This window comes from Semicossyphus pulcher, unplaced genomic scaffold (assembly GCF_022749685.1).
Source record: "Semicossyphus pulcher isolate SPU_LCO1_2020_fin unplaced genomic scaffold, fSemPul1.0.p SCAF_14, whole genome shotgun sequence".
Classification (NCBI taxonomy): domain Eukaryota; kingdom Metazoa; phylum Chordata; class Actinopteri; order Labriformes; family Labridae; genus Semicossyphus; species Semicossyphus pulcher.
The window spans coordinates 2,077,606-2,097,701 of NW_027211648.1; the positions used below are offsets into that span (position 1 = coordinate 2,077,606).

General features: G+C 40.0%; 2 protein-coding genes across 2 annotated transcripts; one reads left to right on the forward strand and one right to left on the reverse strand.

Moving 5' to 3' along the window:
• Positions 1-725: 725 nt before the first annotated feature.
• On the forward strand, positions 726-14,973 carry cdkl1 (cyclin dependent kinase like 1 (CDC2 related kinase)). The gene is made up of 10 exons (XM_069662102.1): positions 726-746; positions 1,632-1,861; positions 4,121-4,242; positions 8,372-8,444; positions 8,773-8,863; positions 10,492-10,692; positions 12,173-12,255; positions 12,425-12,481; positions 12,787-12,948; positions 14,184-14,973. The coding sequence occupies exons 2-10, from the start codon at positions 1,694-1,696 to the stop codon at positions 14,283-14,285; spliced, it is 1,059 nt and encodes a 352-aa protein (XP_069518203.1). The 5' UTR covers positions 726-746; positions 1,632-1,693; the 3' UTR covers positions 14,286-14,973.
• dmac2l (distal membrane arm assembly component 2 like) lies at positions 13,735-19,990 on the reverse strand. Its single transcript, XM_069662103.1, has 5 exons — positions 19,942-19,990; positions 19,714-19,816; positions 18,036-18,244; positions 16,172-16,343; positions 13,735-15,266 (listed from the first exon to the last, which is right to left on the reverse strand). The coding sequence occupies exons 2-5, from the start codon at positions 19,806-19,808 to the stop codon at positions 15,152-15,154; spliced, it is 591 nt and encodes a 196-aa protein (XP_069518204.1). The 5' UTR covers positions 19,809-19,816; positions 19,942-19,990; the 3' UTR covers positions 13,735-15,151.
• Positions 19,991-20,096: the final 106 nt, after the last annotated feature.

Consider the following 20,096-nt stretch of genomic DNA (forward strand, 5'->3'; position numbering starts at 1 on the left):
ATGTATACATGATCTAAGATATTTTGTTGCTTGCTTTAATTCCTTTTTCCTCGTGGTCAGCTAGGCTTGCCTACAAAGGGGCGTGGCTCTACTACAGTTCCATTTTTATGAGGTAACAAAGTGTTTGGCTAATTGACTTCCAATCAATTAACTTTGTTCAATAAGCTGGAGTCGGGTGACATTCTGGTTTGCTTGTTTGTATTATTTTTACTATAAGTTTTATTTAAGCAAGCAAAGGTCAAGGGCACCTTCACAATAAAACATTTATGAAAATCATAGTATGCCTGTAAATGTGGCTTCATTAATCTAAATTATAAGAGGTAAAAAGCTAAATTTAAAGAGTCAACATTAAGAATAAAGACAAATCAAGATTATGACAAGAAAATCGTTAATTTAACTGAAATTCTGAGGAGAAATAGATTCAAAATTATGTTTATTTTAGTCACAATTATGAGAGAACAAGAAATACTAAACTGGGGACTAAAACTAAAAAGTAGGGTTCGTTATAAGGTTTGGGGGATCTGAACGGAAGTGTTCCGTTCTAATGCCGTGTTTTATTTTGAAAAGCGCGGCCGGACGTCTGGCTGTGATGTGTCTGGCTTGACGCTGTACAACATATCGCTTGTTGTGTGTGCAGGGGCAGTTGAGCTGTGGTCGCCCAGCTCGTCGTGTTGGTGAGAAGCTGCAGCTGCTGTTCGACTTCTGAACTCGTGACTGACCAACATCCGACAACATTTACACTCAGAGTAAGTTTTTATTTCATTTGTTTACATATTTAGCGAACAGGAAGTGTTTTTTACCGGAAAATTCTTCATTTAAAAAATAAATGAATTTTCCTTTCCTTTATTATCCGGAGGTGTCATGAGGCAACTGCGCTCGGACTATAAGATTATAATCACGTTATTTTAATCACATGAAATCCTCCCTGCAGCACTTCTTATTAACACTGAGATTTTATTTCCTTCGTTTTGCTTTTATTTAATTTTTTTTCTTCCTTTTCTTCATTTTTAAAAGTGCAGCACTTTGATTTTATCCCCTGCTCTCTCTCTCTCTCTCTCTCTCTCTCTCTCTCTCTCTCTCTCTCTCTCTCTCTCTCTCTGATATTTGTTGTTCGCTCTCTATCCCCCCGTTGGGAAATGACCTAATATACTTTGCATTGCAAATGTTTCGTTACGCAATCTAACTGTAGGGAGACAGGTGTACTGTTGCCTCTGAGCAATTAAATCTGTCTTTTGGAGGCAGTTTAAGAGCTTATTTTAAGCATTTTCATCCCCTGATTGTAGCCACATCTGAACCTATGTTAGAGGTTGTATTGGATAAGAATATGCATGTTAATATTTGTATGCTCTTTTAATTAACTCAGATCATTATGCATGACAGGTTTCTGTGCCATCAGCTCTGTTGCACATATTGACTCAGAGTCTGTGCTGCACAATTCTGATCTCTTTTTCTGCCTACATAAACATGAGTCTGTTTTATGTTTAAGCAGCATCTTTGTAACTTATCCATTAAAGAACCAACCTCCACGTGGCCCAGTTTGGATCCTCAGAAGGATTTATTTGCTTCACAAAGCTCCAGGTGGTCACTCCTCTCCTCTTACGTCCCCTCCTGTGTCTCCTCCTCTCCTGCAGAATCCCCCCTGGAGAAGTGTTTGTTTTTTTTACCTTCGGATGTTTGCTGGTCGAGCCTGAGGATGGAGAAGTACGAGAAGATTGGAAAAATCGGAGAGGGCTCCTACGGCGTCGTCTTCAAGTGCAGGAACAAAGATACGGGGCAGATCGTCGCCATCAAGAAGTTTGTGGAGTCAGAGGACGACCCCATCATCAGGAAGATCGCCCTGAGGGAGATCAGGATGCTCAAGGTAACAGAGCATTCCTGTCCCCTGTCCTGTCTCACTGATGAAGCAGAAGTCCAGGTTTATGAGTTTCCTTTTTCTACGAGGGCATGGTTTTTTTAAGTAGAGCTTTTGTTATTTCCAAATTAATATTAAAAGATATTAAGTCAAAATGATGTGATAAAAAGTAAAGATATTGATCAACTAAGTCATAACTATTTGATAGAGTGTTAATTGTTCATGTGAAGTCGAGATTTTGAGAAACAAATACAAAACTGCAAAATAAAAAGTCAAAACGAAACAAAAAACCTGTGTTGAGATTATTATCGCCATAAAATATTTGACCAATTTAATCCAACATATTCGAGGAATAAGTCAAATTTATGATTTCATACGTAAAAAAATTGCTTTTTCAGTCCAAGTTCTGAGCGACAAAGTAAAAACTAGAGTTCAACTAACTTTATAAAGAGTCAAAACTTTAACTTCAAGTCAAAATCATGACTGTAAGCGATTCAGCTGCTGATGTTGATGATGCATATGTTCTTGCTCTTGTTGTTGATGTAACAAGAACATATGTTGTTGTTGCTCTCTCTGCCTGTCTCTATCCTGCATCTCCTTCTGTCCCACTTCTCTGTCCAGTCGAGGCAGATGTTCAACACGAGTCTGGTTCTGCTCGAGGTTTCTGCCTGCTAAAGGAAGTTTTCCTGCCCATGTGCCAATGTGTCAATAACATAACAAAGAGTCGGTGTAGACCTGCTCTTTCTGTAAAGTGTCCTGAAATAACTTTGGTTATGATTTGGTGCGATACATATAAAATTTGATTGATTGATTGATTGGAATAATGAGGGAAACAGATTCCAAATTATAATTAAGTTTGTACACGTGTTTCGTCCCAAACTGGGATGAAAACAAAAAACATGTTTTTGTTTGTCAAAATGTGGCTCGTTAATCAAAATAAGGAATAAAAAGTTTGATTTACAAAACAAGAGTATGAGAGTGAAGAACTTTTATCTCTTAATTTAAGTTCAAATTATTACCTTTTATAGATTGGAAGATCTCTTTTATCCTGATTTGTATAAATAATATATTGTATATAAATGTGTGACTCACTCTGTTCTACCCTGGAAACACAGTAATGATTCCCAGTAACACATCGCCCAGTCTGTGATGCTTCACGTGACTTTAAAGTTTATTTCATGTTTTAAAGATGCAAATCGTGTTTTTAGAGCCATAAATGCTCAGCTATCCGTCTCTGCTGTGCAGCCCGCGGGAGGGAAACGTGCGATTGTTTCTGCAGACAGAAGGGGAGGCGTTGCTGTAGTGTTGTTGTAGCGTTGTTGTAGCGTTGTTGTAATTCAGAGGATCAAACGCAGGAAATGAACATGCTGAAAATCCAGTTTTTGAACATGTGTTTTTAGCTCTTTAACAGTAAAAATCCAGCTCTGAATATTCATCACAACTTATGATAAACCCTCAGTGAGACGTCATCAGTGTAAAAACAAATGACAAAAACATGAAACAGCAGATCATTTACAGACAAGAAAGAGGAACAATATCACGACTGGTTTCTTTTTGTGTTTTTTATGTTGAAGATGCTGGGGTTCATGTTGGGGTTTAATTAGTCATGCGGCGGGCGGGAGTGTCGCTGGCCTGCTGGACACCAGGAGCTCATAAATAGGAGAGGATGGGCCTGGTTGTCCGGGGTAACAGCATGTTTATTACCAGCTGTTAGCGGTTTAGTGTTTGATGGGAGCTAAACACAGCTGGTTCACTTCTCTACTGGCGCGACTGGTTCACTGGTTTTAGTTAAACTGCATTTTAAAGGCTTTTATTTTGATATGAGAGAAAAAAGACAAAAATATGACAAACTGGTCAAAATGTTTTCTGAGAATCAAAACTCCAAATGTTGACACACCAAGTCACCATTATGAGATAAAAAGGCCAAATTAGGAGATAACAAGTCAGATTTTGGTGTCAAAAACTGGATTATAATATATTTTGTTAAAATGAAGTTTATTAAATAAAAAGTCCAAATTCAGTAAATCTGAAGAATCTAAAGATTGTGACTTTTGTTTCATCATTTTGACTTGTGTTTTTCTTCCACACCACTTTCCTATACTTGAACTCTGTGAAACACCAAAACAACAATAATACCTGTCCCTGTTTTAGGTACCGTATTTGTTGTATGCTGTTGTATTTCTCTGATGTTGATTCATAAAAGCCCTGCGTGTGATCTGAGACGTCTTCCTTTAAATCTCTCTCTTCTCTGTTTCTGTTTCTCTGCAGCAACTGAAACACGCCAACCTGGTGAATCTGATCGAGGTGTTTCGGCGTAAACGGAAGCTCCACCTCGTGTTCGAGTACTGCGACCACACAGTCCTCAACGAGCTGGACCGTCATCCCAGAGGGTGGGTCCAGTTTTTAGATATTTGACCAAAAAGAAGTGAATTATATACGACAACAGAAGTGTCAGTTTGCATAAACTTACAATCCAACTTTGAAACTTAAGTTCAGTTTGTGCATTTTTCCAAGCTCAGAGGTTCATCATTTAGGAGTGTTGCATTAAGCCCTTTAAAGGTGACTTCTTGTATTTTTATACCTGGACTCTTTTATTTATTTAGGGGTTATATATTTTATGTTTCGGGGTCTAAATTACAGGTATTAGAAGAAGGAATTGCCCTGGTGCATTTCTGCATTTCGCAAAACACGCTGCACCATAATCCTTAAGGCTGAATGCACCTGATGAAAGTGCGTCCACTCAAAGTTCTTGTTGTTTCCACTGACAGGCTCAGATTGTTATTCTAAGTGTGTGACAGCATTACAGAAAGGATCCCTACAGAGATAGACCTTTTTGTTACAGAGGAGGAGGATTTTTTTAAACCAGAAACAGACGTTACATCGTTTTCTTCAAAGTCACCAGACTCCATTGATAAAACGAGTAATTTTACCTTCACAGAACACAGGAGTAGCTGATCTACTGCTGCCTTGATCGGTTAGCATCTTTGTGTTTTTTTGTGGCTTTGCTGTTTTAAATGGTTAATTTGGATCCAACACAATATTTGTGAAACACACAATTACACAAAAAACTATCTGATTGAGGCGGAGGTAGACCAGCTACTCCTCTGTTCTGTGAAGGTAAAATTACTCCTTTTATCAATGGAGTCTGGTGGCTTTGAAGAGAGCGAGGTAACGTCAGTTCCTGGTTTAAATCATCTTCCTTTGTAACAAAAAGGTCTATCTCTGTAGGCCCTTAAAGTGAGTCCAAACCCCCCCTGCTGACTGGCTGCAGTATAGCTCATAAAGCCCGCCTCCTCCATGTTCACAGATGGGACATGAGTCAAACTATAAAATCAAAATACACGTCAAATACATTTTTCTCCAACGTGGTTTCTGTCATTATAGTTAGTTCTTATCCTGCTGATTTATGTCCAAGTGTTCATTTTTCTGACAGGTTTACTTTTAATTAGTTATTTGATGCTGTCAAAATGATGATTGATTATTTCAAGCAGAACATTTTATACGTCTTCAAACATGACTGCAGCTGGTCTTTCAAGATTTGTTTAAAGCTTTGCCTGCTGAGTATCATCTGATACAGTTGAAAGCTCCAAAACATCCTGCCTACCTACGAGATGGACGAGTTGGTGAGATTTGTTTGGTTAATTGCTGTTTTTAAGCACAAGAATTAGCCTTACAGGTCTTTAAAAAAAGTATTACATCTATACGTGGTTTAACACACTTTGAGCATAAATCCAGACGTGTTCAGATGTAAATAAAATACACGTTAAAACAATCACAAAAAACAATTTGATTGTTGAATAAGGACAATTCTGTTCTCTGCAGTAAAGACTCAGAAACGTGTTTTAGTGAGGCGATAAAAAGCACGAATATCTACTTAAAGACTTTATTTTCACAGCTCAGTTTACTGTACGGACATAAACTGTGAGAGAATGAGAGCATAAATCTGAGCGCGGGGGGCTTTGGATTAAACAAAGTGTACTTTGTGTTATCTCTACAGTACACGTATACCACACCGTACTCTCTGCTTTGTCCCCGGCACAACGCTCGTCTCCCGGGAAGCTGACCTGCTCGCTGTGGAATGTTTACAGTGATGCTCTCCCAGAATGCTTTGCAGGCGGGGAGCTGTCAGGACTCTATAGGCCACATTTTATACTGAGTGTTTTTTTCACTGTCTGGTTTTCGCCCCCGTCTGGTCCTGGCCTGAAGCCTCCTGGACGTTCAAAAGCAGAGAGAACAAAGTGGAGAGAAGGGGCGGAGCTTGTTATTAATTGCCCGTCACAGAGCTCGATTTAGCCATTTCCACAGCAACACTGATAGATGACGGCCTCTGAACCAACAAAGCCTCAGTGTTGGACATCTGAGCGAGCTGGAAACATTGGAAGGACCGCTCACTGTCCGTCTGAGGGAGGAGAGAAGTCTGAGAGCTGAGCTGGACAGAAGAAACAAAGCGACCTATGCATCCATCCTGCTTTTTCTAAATCTAGATGAATCCATTTTCTCCCAGATTCCCCAAATATACTTTATTTGTTTTGCATTTTTCTTAACAAGATAAAAAGTGTTTTACAAATACAAGCAAAGTGAATCAAAACTCAGGGACGACGAAACATGAGGGGATGAAATTAAATTAAAAACAGTGAAACCTTTAACGCTTCAGCTCAAACAAACTTGTTCTGTTGCTATTAGTTTAATTTTAAGCCGCAGCTAGCAGCAAATATCGGCTGTATTAGCATAAAGGACGTCCGTGATCGACTCTGGTGATCCACAGCGCCACCATGAGTTTCTGTGTTTTAGCCTTAAAAAGAGTTGAATGGATTGTGACCACAGACTGTATAAAAAGATGGCCGACATGACAGCTCCCTGAAAGTGAAGCCAAACCCTCTCTGTCGCCCCCTGCTGACTGGCTGCAGTATAGCTCATAAAGCCCGCCTCCTCCATGTTAACAGATGAGACATGAGTCAAACTATAAAATCAAAATACACGTCAAATACATTTTTCTCAAACATGGTTTCTGTCATTATAGTTAGTTCTTATCATGCTGATTTATGTCCAAGTGTTCATTTTTCTGACAGGTTTACTTTTAATTAATTATTTGATGCTGTAAAAAGGGGGTGTGGCCTCATGATTGACAGCTCTGTGGACAAATGGGGCTCCTGCAGCGTTCTGTTCCCGAGTAGCAGAGTAGAGGAGGAACGGCGAGAGGAGACGTAACTAACACTAACACCACAGTCATTGAACTTTCCATAAGCGTTGAAACCTGAGGGCGCCAACACGCGAAGGACACAAGGTAAAGGTGTGTGTCGGGCAGAGGAAGGGGCGGGACCTCGTTACCGCGGCTCCACCTGCTGATCACACTCTCTGGCTCCACATGATGTCACCAGCGCAAGACGGCAGCGCCCGCCTCCAGGGGCTTCAAAAAAATACAATTTGAAGTGGTGGAGACGCCTCGTCCATCTTTTCATACATTCTATGACCGTGACAAAATTGGTGCAAACATTCAGTGCCTCATGAGGATGCTTTGTAACAACCTCATTTCACTTTTCATTAAACTTGCATAAACACTAAACTTAGCTGAACATGGTTGGCATTATACCTGCTTAAAGCTGATTTCGGTTTGTGTCGCTGATCGTGTCCTGAACATGCAAATCTCATCCTGCTTTCTTTAACATTCCTATGTATCACTCACTTTAAATGTTTGTCTGATGGTTTGATGGTCTGGTTTGCTTTTGTAGCTCATGGAGAGTAACCAGAGTTAATTTCAGTCGCTTTCAAAACCAGTGAAAAACTCCTCACAGTGACTTTAACATCTACATGTAAGCATCGTCTAGGCATGTTTATGTTAGCATGCTGGAGTTAGCATTTAGCTCAAGGCACTGCTAGTTAGAATGTTACAATTTCATTTAGCAGACGCTTTTGTCCAAAGCGACGAACATCTGAGAGTTAATACAACACAAGCAACGATCGAGACAGGAGGGAACGAAGTCAGGAAGAGCCAACAAACAGCTTCAAGTGCGATCGGACACTGGTGCCAACAGACAGAGCACAGAGGCAACACACAGGGTGTAAAGAAGCAGCATCAATATCATTAAGGTCAGAGGTGTTCATAAAGAGCTGGGTCTTTAGCTTCTTCTTAAAGGTCAAAGGGACTCTGCGGACCGAGTGGAGTTTGGTAGCTCGTTCCACCACCGGGGGACGACTGAGGAGAAGAGTCTAGTTAGAGACTTAGGGCCCTGTTGTGATGGGAGCACCAGGCGCCTTTCATTGGCAGAGCGTAGTGGGCGGGACGGAGTGTAGACCTGGATGAGGGCGTTCAGGTAGACAGGAGACGTTTCTGTTGCTGCTTTGTAAGCAGTAAGAAATTGATGTGATCTCTTTCAGCAATGCTGGCCAGAATGCTCTTAACGGCTTGAGTCTATCTAAAATAAAACGGTCATGCTGTGATGGTCAACTCAGGTTCATTCTAACAATTTATGAGTTAACTGTTAATGACTGAAACTCTTTGATTTGCTTCCTGTGTTTCAGTGTCCCGGAGCACCTGGTTAAAAGTATCACTTGGCAGACTCTTCAGGCTGTAAACTTCTGTCACAAACAAAATGTGAGTGACTCGTTCTGCGTCTGTTTCGTGTCCTCTCTTCGTGTCCTCTCCTTCAGCCTGTTTTTGAATTCCTCCGGTCTCCTCCCACCAAACCGTCGGCTTTATGGCTCCTTTTTTTTTAACAAGAATTCCTTCCCCTTGGCTGACCAGCACGTTAATGTATCACCTAGACACAACAAGTGCTGCAAGGGCCCCCAGTTAACCAAAGAAGCCCTGTGTCTCTCCTCTGTGCTGTTTCTCACGCAGCCTTTTTATTCCCAGTTTGTTAAAACAACAGTTCCGGAGCGTTTCATAGTGTGTTGTAATTTGACTGTGTGTGTGTTTTCAGTGCATTCACCGGGACGTGAAGCCGGAAAATATTCTCATCACCAAACACCAAGTCATCAAACTCTGCGACTTCGGCTTTGCCAGGATTCTCAGTGAGTGTTTTATCAGCAGCTTTATACCTGACAGCGCCACCTGGTGGACACTGTTGCACTCAGCGGTGTTGGCTCTGAAGTTTCTTTTAGGCGCTCTCCTGAGGAACGACTCTGAGCTACTTGTACCGAACTTTATGCTGCTGTCTCTCTGCCGGAACCAATAAACTTACTCTTTTAATATTTACATTTATTGCATTTTATCCCGCTGTAAGACTTAAAATAGTAAATAATAATGTTTTAATCTTAATTTCAGTACCCAAAAGATTCATAAGTGCAGCTGGTTTTAAAGGTTTCTGTATTTCCTCTGAATTCTTTTAACAATTTGAACGTTTTTGGGATAATTTAAGGGTTTGGTGTGTCGTTAAATCAAAGTAAGGATTGTAAGAAGATGTTTCAGCATTTTCAACTATTTTCATAACTTCTAAAAAAAGACAATCAATGGTTTTATGGAGAAAAAAGGCCACAAAATCATCCGTAATGAAACTAATAATTAGCTTCTGTGCTATAAAAAAATGAGCTTCACCTCAGCACACTCCGTTTCATCCTGCTTCTACATTAAAACTTTATTCTAGTAATCTGCCAACATAGTAACAGGACTTTTTTTTACTGTAGTGAGTACTTTTACTTTTATGTCTTTAAGCTCAGTTTACTGAACCAGCATGTGTGATTGTATGAGTAAATACTCCAGGTCACTTTCAGGCAGAGAGCTCGCTAATTCTTAGAGCTAGATGAGAAACGACTCTTATGACAGCATGCTAAGATATGATGCTACAGTTAGCTTAGCTTAGCATAGAACAAAGGCTGGAAAACTCTTGACTAGTTTGTAATAGTTGTAGTATTTTTCTATTTTTAATACCTGTGTCATTATAGTTACATACTTTTACTTAAAAACATTTTAATGCAGTATTTTAGCAGTATGGTATTTGTACTTTCACTCTTGTTTGTTGTGTCAGGCTGCAAAGTTTTCACTAATGCTGCTAATACAGCTCATAACTAGTGTCTTAAAACTCACACTTTTCCAGCCTTAAAGTTTTAATCTCAAAGTTCTCAGTTTCGTTTTATCTGGCAGCATTTAATGGCCATAATAAAAGGCAACTGCGTGCGCATACGTCCCAGATAAAATGTCAACATTTCATTTATTTCAATTTAAATCTTCAAGATTTTTTCTTTAAAATCCAAAATAGTTTATTGTCCGGTTATAAAATGCTTTAAAGAAACATAATATTCGCTGCATCCAGACGGAGTCACCGATGATTTCTGAAAGGGATAAATATAGATACTTTTTTTTACATTAAAAATGTAATAAATGATTTGACAAAATGTACCATCTTGCTTCTAAAAAAGTGTGCTGGACTCAAAGTCTCGTAACAACTCGATAACTCTCTCAGATCAAAAAGTAAAGAGTAATGTTGGAGATTATGTCAGTCAGTCACGGTCTGAGGATGCCTCTGGGATAACCAGAAGCGAAGAAAAAAGAAAGAATATGTATTTATTATCACATCATTTATTCTCTCTTTCAAGAAGTAAATACAGTTTGATCTCTTCAAGACAGAAAAGTGAGCTCATATTAACATGTGCAAAGATACATGTGCAGTAAATGTGGTGTGTGTCTGCTTGTGTGCCACCAGCCGGGCCATGTGACTACTACACAGACTACGTGGCCACCCGTTGGTACCGGGCCCCCGAGCTGCTGGTGGGAGACACTCAGTACGGCCCTCCGGTGGACGTGTGGGCGATCGGTTGTGTGTTCGCTGAGCTGCTGTCGGGAATCCCTCTGTGGCCCGGGAAGTCGGACATGGACCAGCTGTACCTGATCCGAAAGACTCTGGGTGAGATGAAGCTGCTGCTCTGAGGGGAACGGGGAATGCACATGTGCAGAGAGAAATGTTACGGTTTTGTCTTTCAAATTAACGGTTGTTTTTAAGAGATTATGAATCCATAGACTGTATATCGGAAGTGGACGTATCTTGTGGGTCTTAAAGGGCCAGTTTGCCAATTTCAACCTCAGTCCTATCATGCAATCATGGGGAGTTAATGACATCATGGTAGAAAAAAAATGCAATTCTGCTCCATGCCTTTGGAGGACGCTATCTGCTTCTCCAACGGGCCCTGGAAACACTGCGCCAGACTTCCTAAAACGTGTCATCTGGCGGAGGCCAGGGAGCTCGCTAAACTACACTTCCTCAATCTAGGACGCCCGCCTCCGATGTCATGCCTCGTTCAGAATCGTCAGGTTTGAAATGTCGACCAGAAGATGTTTCAGACGATCCACCGGTATATTCTTGTCGTATTTCTGATTCTGTCTCGCTCTGGGCCGTTGCCTGCAGCGAAACGTTAGTATTTCACTCCAACGTCTCTCGCTGGGCCGTTCCTTTCAGAGGGAGGGGTGCAATGCATGCTGGCTGTTGTAGGAATGTAGAATGGGTGAAACCACGAGCTGTTTGAACATCTTTCTCCACAGCTATAATATTATTGCTTCTATCGATTACAGAGATCACCAGCTTTGACTGACAGCGGCTTATTCCAGGGGAGAACTGGTCCTTTAAAAGTGAAGCAAATGCTTACACCTGCATGCTTTCAAATGGCCAGCAGGGGGCGACTCCACTGGTTGCAGAGTCTAATTGTATAGAAGTCAGTGAGAAAATGAGATGTATGACATCAGTAAACATTTTATGGTCTCTATCTCTAGTTTAAAGTCTTCTTCAGTACAGCACGATGTTCATTTTGTTACTTACGCTCATATTTAGAATAAAAGAGACAAAAAGCAGGGGATGTTTTAGGGCGTGGCTACCCTGTGTTTATGGTTCGGTTGTACAAAAACTCACTTTAAGCACACTTTCTTTGTAGCCTGTTTTTTGCTAACCAAAATAAGGACCCCAATATATATCATGGTTATCGTGAATAACAGATGCAGCTAACCAAGCTAGCCTAGTCCTAATGAGTTTATGGTCTTATGATCTTTAGTTCCACGTTTTCTTTAATATAGCATGATGTTCATTTAGTAAATTATGCTCCCATTCAATAAAGCAGGGGATGTTTGAGGGTGTGGCTACCTGTGACTCGACGTCCCCTCAGTCGAGTGAGGGCCAGACATCCTGCAACGTGGCTGCCTTCAGAAGGGGAAACAACGAAAACTGGAGCTAAACCGACAAATAACTGCTTAGAATAAAAACAGTTGGACATGGTGGGATTGGTTGGAGAAATAATAACCAGGCTTTAATTCATCCGCGGGAGTAAACTGCACAACAAAAAGGACAAAATGATTTCCTAAAAGCTGTGTGTTGAGTTCCTCTCTCCTGTCGTCTGCAGGAGATCTGATCCCTCGACACCAGCAGGTCTTCAGCAACAACCAGTTCTTCTGCGGAGTCTCCATCCCAGAGCCACAGGAGAAGGTGAGAACCCGCTCCGTCTGCATCTCACACCTGGATAATGTTTCATCTACATTCAGAAACTGAGATTATTTTGTATCCAATGGGATTCTCCAGCCTCAACTCAGCTCATAAATAATGAAAGTTTAGAAGCAGAAAAAAGCTTAATGATTGTATTTGTCTCTTCCTGTAGGAACCTTTGGAGCAGAAATATCCCAACCTGTCACATCAAGCTCTGAGTCTGATGAAGGTAATCTCTACTTGAATCTGTACACGCAGGACCGGACTTTGGTATGAGAAGTGTTCTGGTTTCCGTTTGTAGTCAGAGTAGTATTGATTATCAGCAGGCTTCAGTGTATGAAGGAAAAACTGTCCGTTTGCAGAGCAAAAGTAGGCGGAAAGTAATCTGATGTCACGACATCCCGGCAGCAATCTGCGGAAATCTGAGGACGAATAATGTTTAAACCACCTGTAGTGCAAATAACGACCCACCAGTGTGTACTGTCTGTGTGTAACTTTATCTCGACTTCACCGCCTCCCATCTTGATGGTTCAGGGTTGTCTGAGGATGGACCCGTCCGAGCGGCTGACCTGTGAGCAGCTCCTGCAGCACTCGTACTTCGACAGCCTGCGAGAGAAGAGCGAGAGCACCTCTCGAGAGCAGGAGCGCCCCAGCAACAAGAGGACACGCTTTCCTCGCAAACACCTCCCTGCCGGGGTAAGAATAACGACTGGACCTAAACACGTACGTGTTCCAGTGCTGAAAAGGTTTATTTGTATTTAGCAAAATAATGATAATAATTTAAAAAATAAAATAACCAGTTTGTTTCATTGAAGAATAAACTAAACTCATGGGAATGACCGTTTAATGCAGTAAATGTATCAAAGTAATAGTGAAACTCATTTTTTATTGTCAACGATCTATTTTTAGCTCGTCAGCGTCTCGTATTCGTCATGGAAAAAAGGTCGTTTCATTAACGAAATTAACTCTGGAACAGGAAGAGTAGTGCAGATCAGTGGTTCCCAACCCTTTTCCTTGGAGCCCTCCCTGCTTGTAAGAAAGGCTAAGCCCCCCCAGCCCGCACACACGTACACCTGAACAACAAAGTGATTCATTCCAAATCTTTATTGGCAAAAATGAACACCAATCAGCCGATAGCTCGCAGAGGTGTGGCCTAAAAAGTATTTGAACGAGGACCAAAAAAATATATTTCTTAATCAATGAACAGACTTTTGATTATCGATTAAGTGCTTCTTCAATGATTTTATTTATCGTGCAAATCTAATCTTGACAATCTCAGTGCAGACAGAGCCTCGCGCACCCCCAGCGATCTTTGGCGCTCCCCTAAGGGGGCCGGGACCCCAGGTTGGGAACCTCTGCTATAGATGACGGCGAGATGGATGTTATGGAAAAATAATATTACTAGCAGCTCAAAACAGGCTTAAAAGACTTGAAACTAATACAATATTAAATAAAAGAAAATATTAAATAAACCACACAAGCTGGAGGAACAAAAATATCTTTTAAAATTGTTTTAAGTACATGAACAACATTTCAGCCTTTTGAACACAAACTTTGGTGATCTTCAGTCATCAGAATCAGGACAATACAAAAGAAAGCGTGCTTCTTTCTTCACTTCTTCTCATTTGCATGACTCACACGTTTGTCTTCATCAGTGTTTTTAAATCTGCTAATTTAAAGTAGCAGAGTAAAGATGCAGCTTCAGACCTCTGACTCCTTGTTACGTTCGCTCGGACACAAGTTTCAGTGCCATAATAACTCCATGTGGATATTTGTTTTAAACGTTTTCTTCAAATCTACCAGGTTACTTTTTTCATAACAGTGTTTGTGCTGCATGATGAGATGTGTTTTTAAATTAATATTTTGATTAATTTTTCATTCCTTTCAGATGTTGAATAATTGCATGTGTCTCCTCTTTTCCCTCCGTCCAGTATTTGCCGCAGCTGACCGGCAGCAGCATCTTTCCAGCTGTGGACAATAAGAGATACTACAACAACCTGCGCAAGTTCAACTATCACCTGCCCAACATCTAAAGTCGCTGCTCACCAGATGACGGAAACTTTTCTGAAACGCTCAGGAAGTGAAGCGACGCCCGGTAGCACCTTTATGTTTGATGTCAGTCTATGCACTATTTCCCAGCGTGTCCTCGGAGACGTGCTGGTTCGTGTTTGTTGTATTTTATATAGATTCAGATTGAAACGACAAAGAGCGATGTGCTGCTCTGCTTGAAGTCGCTGAGTAGACTGAAGGTTAAACTTTGACGTACTGCCTCGCCTGCTTTGCCAAATTGTATTTTTATATAACGATGGACTCAGAGAGTGACATGCTTTTGGTAGAGAGTTTTATGTCGTTTAAACGTCTTGAGTTGATTATAATGTTAGGCAAAAACGTTTTTTTCACGACTTATAAGCATTTCTGAAATATTTATTGACGTTAGGAGTGAATACAGCTGTAAACATTCCCATATTTACTAGCATATAGCAGCAACAAGACCACATTGGACTCATTATCTCTTAAACTCTGGTGCTAAGGATGTTCACAGCCATCTGTCTGTCCTCAGAAACTGTACAAATGCCAAATTAATGGAAAGAGAAAAGATGAACTCTCTCTGTATATCTACATGTGGAGAAATACCTTTAATGTTGAGAATATAATAAACCACCGAATAGTTCGTTCGTTCAGGAAAAACTGGTGTCAACAAAAGTGTTTGAACGTTTCTCTTCGCTCGACTGTTTCTTCAAAGCTTCACTACACTTCAAGCTAAAGGTGAAACATCAACCTGAACACTTCCCACACAGCCTGACCGTCCTGCTGTTCATAAAGATCACATGGTTCTTTTACTTTGGAAAAATCTCAAACAGGTGCCCATGTTTGACTCAGACAGGAAGTTGTTTCTCAGTCAGTCCAGGTCCAGCGCTATGTCCAGACGTGGGAGAGCTGTCTGCAGTCTGTCCACTGTCGTTTGTCTGTCACTGATGCCGGGAAGATCGCTCAGAAACAGATACTCCAGATTCCTGTTGAATTAATGCATGAAAACGTTAATCTACTTAAGTCAGCGAAAAGATGAATGAACGATATTTAAATATCATATATTCTTACAAGAAACAGATATTACATGACATATAGTTTGATAATGCTGCCACTTTATCGTCCTGTTGTGACGAAAGCCTGAAGAAACCAGTGGGTTCATCACAACTTCAGATTAAACGTAACAATCTCGAAGATTTTCATGTGAATAAATGTCTGTTAAGTCTCTATCTATCACCGAATGAGGTAACACATTGGTGTTTGAGCCTGTGGCCCACTGATGAAAGACTTTGCATTTGCAGTATATAGTATCATTATGGACTGGGTGTCTGTGGTGACATTCACAAAACAAAATCACAAGCGCCGCCCGGTCAGTGATTTAACACTGATCCAAAGTATCCACATTGATCTTTTCATGTTTAAAACAAATGGACCTTGTCGCAAAAAACAGTAAAAACACGATTAAGATTAAAATCAGAGTGACTAAAAACGGTGTTCAGCTGACACAGGGTGTCAGGTGAAGGGGCTTTGAGCCAAGCTGCCATGAACGTCCATACAACTGGCATCAAATTAGCATTTTTTGTCGACTGTTTCCTCCTCTTTGGAGGATTACTGAAGCTCAATTTCACAGTTGCTTCTGTGCCTCTCTGTTCAACTCTTTTTTGTTCTTTTACAGAGACTTCCTCTGTCTTCATGAGCAGCTCAAACTATTCTTTTCAGTGTGAAGTTATCTATGACAGGTTAGGTAAAAACCGCGGACTGACTGGTTGTTGTTTCGTCCTATAGGACATAACACCTAATATCAATATCGAGTGAAAATTAAGTTTGTCTTGTGACACGTGATCGTGTTTTATCGCCCTGCTCTAGATATTACAGGTTAACAAACACTCACTTGAGCATGTGCAGAGCGATGATGCCCTTGTCGGTCACATTTCCACACGACACCACCTCCATCATGTACAAACTGTCCTGCAGACTCTCGATCGAGCTCAGCCTCTCCAGGCACGTGTCCTCAATGTAGATGCACTTGTTGAACTTGATTTCCTCCACATGTTTCAAACCATCTAGAAAAAAAGAACAGAAACATCATCAGCACAGGTCCTGTTGATTACATTTACATCCTACATAAATCTGCGAGGACTCTGGCACCAAACAAAGAAAGAAAAAAAAAAGGTTTGTGTGAGAAGCAGCGGCAGCCAACAGGGTCAGAGTCGGTGTAAAACATCCCGCTCACTTGCGTCACTTTTGGATAATGAGTCTGGGAGAGATGCACTTTCACCCTCGCCTTTCCTTTCTTGTTAACAAAGACGGGAATCACTTTCAGGTCAATGGAGGAGGTCAAGCTCGTGTTAACTTACTGCAAAATTTACGCTTTGTGAACATAGCTTTAATCTTTAATCTTGAGTTCAGGGTGAAATCCTGGAAGTTGACGACCAGTGGATTGATTGCCTTTAAATTTGACTGATGATCACAACCTCTGAAATTGAGGCTTTAAAACTTTTAAAGGTCCTGAACAAAATCAGTAAGTTTTGAAAAATATAAAAAAAATGTCGTTAACAAACGTCTGAACAGATTGATGTTCTTTGATCAAATAGTTTGTTGTTTAAATCAATATTTGGACAATTTTAGATGATATTGACGGCTAAATGATTGTGCAGCTGCTTGTATGTAGACATTTACATTTTGAGAAGATTTGCTTCTTCTGAAGAATAAAAGAGTTTTGTAGATAAACATTCAGATATTTCTCACGGTGTAAATAATAAGAAAAGGAGGTCTTCAAATCAAAACTGGTCATTGTAGTACACACAGATGTTCTAAATGTTACCCAAGCTAGACAACTAACAATAGCATGCTAGTTTGCGAAATATACATGTTATAGGCCAGACTTAGACTCTAATTACTAAATATTATCAGGTTATCTGTAGATACTTTCATTATTTTAATTGTAACATGTTTATTTCTGGTCTAGGATTGAGCAAAATGCAGTTTAAAGTTAGTACAAGACTTCTAACTGTATCTGTTGCATGTTAAGCTAATGTTGGCTTTTGGACATGCTAATGATAGCACTGCATGCTAAAAGTCAGTGTCCTTAACAGATTCTTCGCTCTAAATTATAATTATTATCAAGCTAACTGCTATGTTTATGTAAGCATAGTAACGCGTCACTATTAGTCTACCAACTGTGTGTATGTTAACAGGCTAATGTGCTAACCACTGCATGCTTACAAATACGTGTTAATATCTAAAGTTTACATGCTAAAAGCCAGCATCCTTAAATGTGTAACATATATTTAGTCATATATCAGTTCAGTGTATATTTTAACTTGCTAATGCTACAAATGCTGATGCTAAACACACGGACAAACCTTCCATAATAGCTACAGCTGAAGGTAAACCCAGGTACAAGTGCAGCTAGGACATACTGCTCAAAAGTTGATCTGCAAACATAACATCAGAGTCTGAAAGACTTTGAACCTGTACAGAAGATAAACACTTTCCACTCAGACGCTAAAACTTTACTTACTTTCCTAAAGGTAATAAAGAAAAAAACATTCAGAGTTTTTCCTGATCCCAACAACTTGTTTTCTGGTGTTACTCGGCACAACAGCCTCTCTGGATGAGTAACTTTACACATTTAGTTGTGTTAAATCTATTAGAGCAAGAAGATCCATGACCACATGGAGGGAAATGGAAATGAGAGCAGGACAATTTACAAGGACAGGAACACAATATTCCCCACACACTGTAACACTGACCCAGGTGGTCAAACCCTCTGTTCATGATGCAGGATTCAGTGGCGTCGATCCCCTGGATCTTGTATCTGCCCAGGGGCCCAGTTGGCAGTCCGTTGTAGTCGTGATGCCAGCGCTCGAAACCTTGAAACCTCACTTTGGCTCCACATCTCAGCAGCCATTCTGCTGCAGCTCGATCTGGACCAACAGCTTTGATCCTCTCATAGTCCACCCTGTGTGAAGATCAACAAACACTCAGGGCACGTCACTGACATGATGTTGCAATCACATTTGGTCTAAATGGCAACCTGCCCACCAGGCCAGCTGCTTTAGCCTGAGCAGATCAGATAATGTTTGTTAAGCTGAGCATATTTGCTGACTGTAACTGAGTATTTGCATGATATTTACCTGATTACTCAATTTTTTCTTTGTCAAACAGAATAAACTAGACCACAGAGTGAAGTTGTGATGGGCATTGTTCATATCTTTAACATGTTATGTCTCTTATGCTCTTACAGTCTTAGAAATTACATCAGGATAAAATATTAGATTTTTTAAATTCTTAGGTCACATGAACCTACAATTCTCTAACGATGAGATATTTAATCAACATGCAACAACAATACATAAATATATACATATTGTTTGAACATATAACCTGAATGTAAGTTTCTGGTGCATAAAGCAGTCAACTGGTTGATGTATTCTCCTGTCTGTATATTCTGTATATTTAGCTGTCGTATTTCTAATGGTTATTGAACACATTTTTAAAATGCCATATTTTTATGCCGAACCTTTAAATAAAATGCAGAAGGCAGTAAATCAATATACTGCATAACAATAACAGATATTGTACTTATACTCCACGATGATTATCTGAAAAATGTGTTTACCTTTTTAGATTTTAAAGTTTTTAAATTTAGACTTTAACAATTTCTTAATAGATATATATTGTTAGGGATTGAACTGACAAATAGTAACATATCTTAAGTATAATGGTTAAAATAGCTCCACCTCGACCAGCCTCAAGTATGATAGTAATATATACTGGTAAAAATAGTTTTAAAATACGTAGAGTGTTCCTTCTGTTTAACATCTTTACTTCTAACAGAGTATTAGTCTATTTTAGTTATTCATATATATTTGATTAGCGTGTTATTATCTTACTTGGTGATTTAATATTTTATTCTAGTTTATTTTTATGAAAAAGTGAACTGTTTTATTGTCTTATTTATGTTCACCATTTTATTTTGCCATTTTGAGTCTTAACATTTGAATCCTACCTCCAGTCTTTCCTCATCATGAATTACCTGTTACCTCAGTCTCGCCAGGTCCTGTTTTTATTGAGCTCTCTGTTTTCATTTTTTTATTTTGCAATACATTTTAAATGCATGAGAGCGCTATACAAATAAAGTCTGATTGACTGATTCATTGACTGATTGATATTACTACAGTGTGGTATCGCTATTTTTACTCAAATAAAGGAGCTTGAGCCACCACATGCAGCAAACTAAGGCCAAAATGAACATCTCTGAATATATAAGATGTATAGGTTTGTGCTTATGTGAATGGAGGTGTGTGTTGAGGGCAATTACTTTATATAGTCTATGGTTGAGGGCTTTGTCAAGTCCGTGCATGCATTTCTCTGTAGCTGTTAGCTTGCACACGCCTATCATTAATCCGTAGACTAATGTTGTCTCACTTGTTAAAGACTGCATTGAGCCAGCCCCAGAAGTGTCTGCGGCTCCACTCCCTCTGACCCACAGCAGACTTTACCGCCCTCGATAAAAGCTTCATATCCAGCGCTGTAAAATGAACAGAAAATAAATGTGGGTGTTGGACATGTTTTATATTTAAATTTAAATCTTTATAGAATCAGTTAAACACACAACTGAAACTGCGACACAAGGAAATCAGCTAAAAGACTTACTTGTCCTCCACCAGATCGGATTGTTTACAATCGGGACAGTTTCATCACTGTACCCTTTGACCTTGTGATGTCAGAAAAACGCGCCGTCCCATTGGCTGGACGTCCAAGTGGGTGTAGTGTCACTGGGGGCGTGGCCTGGAGTCAGCTTTCAGGAT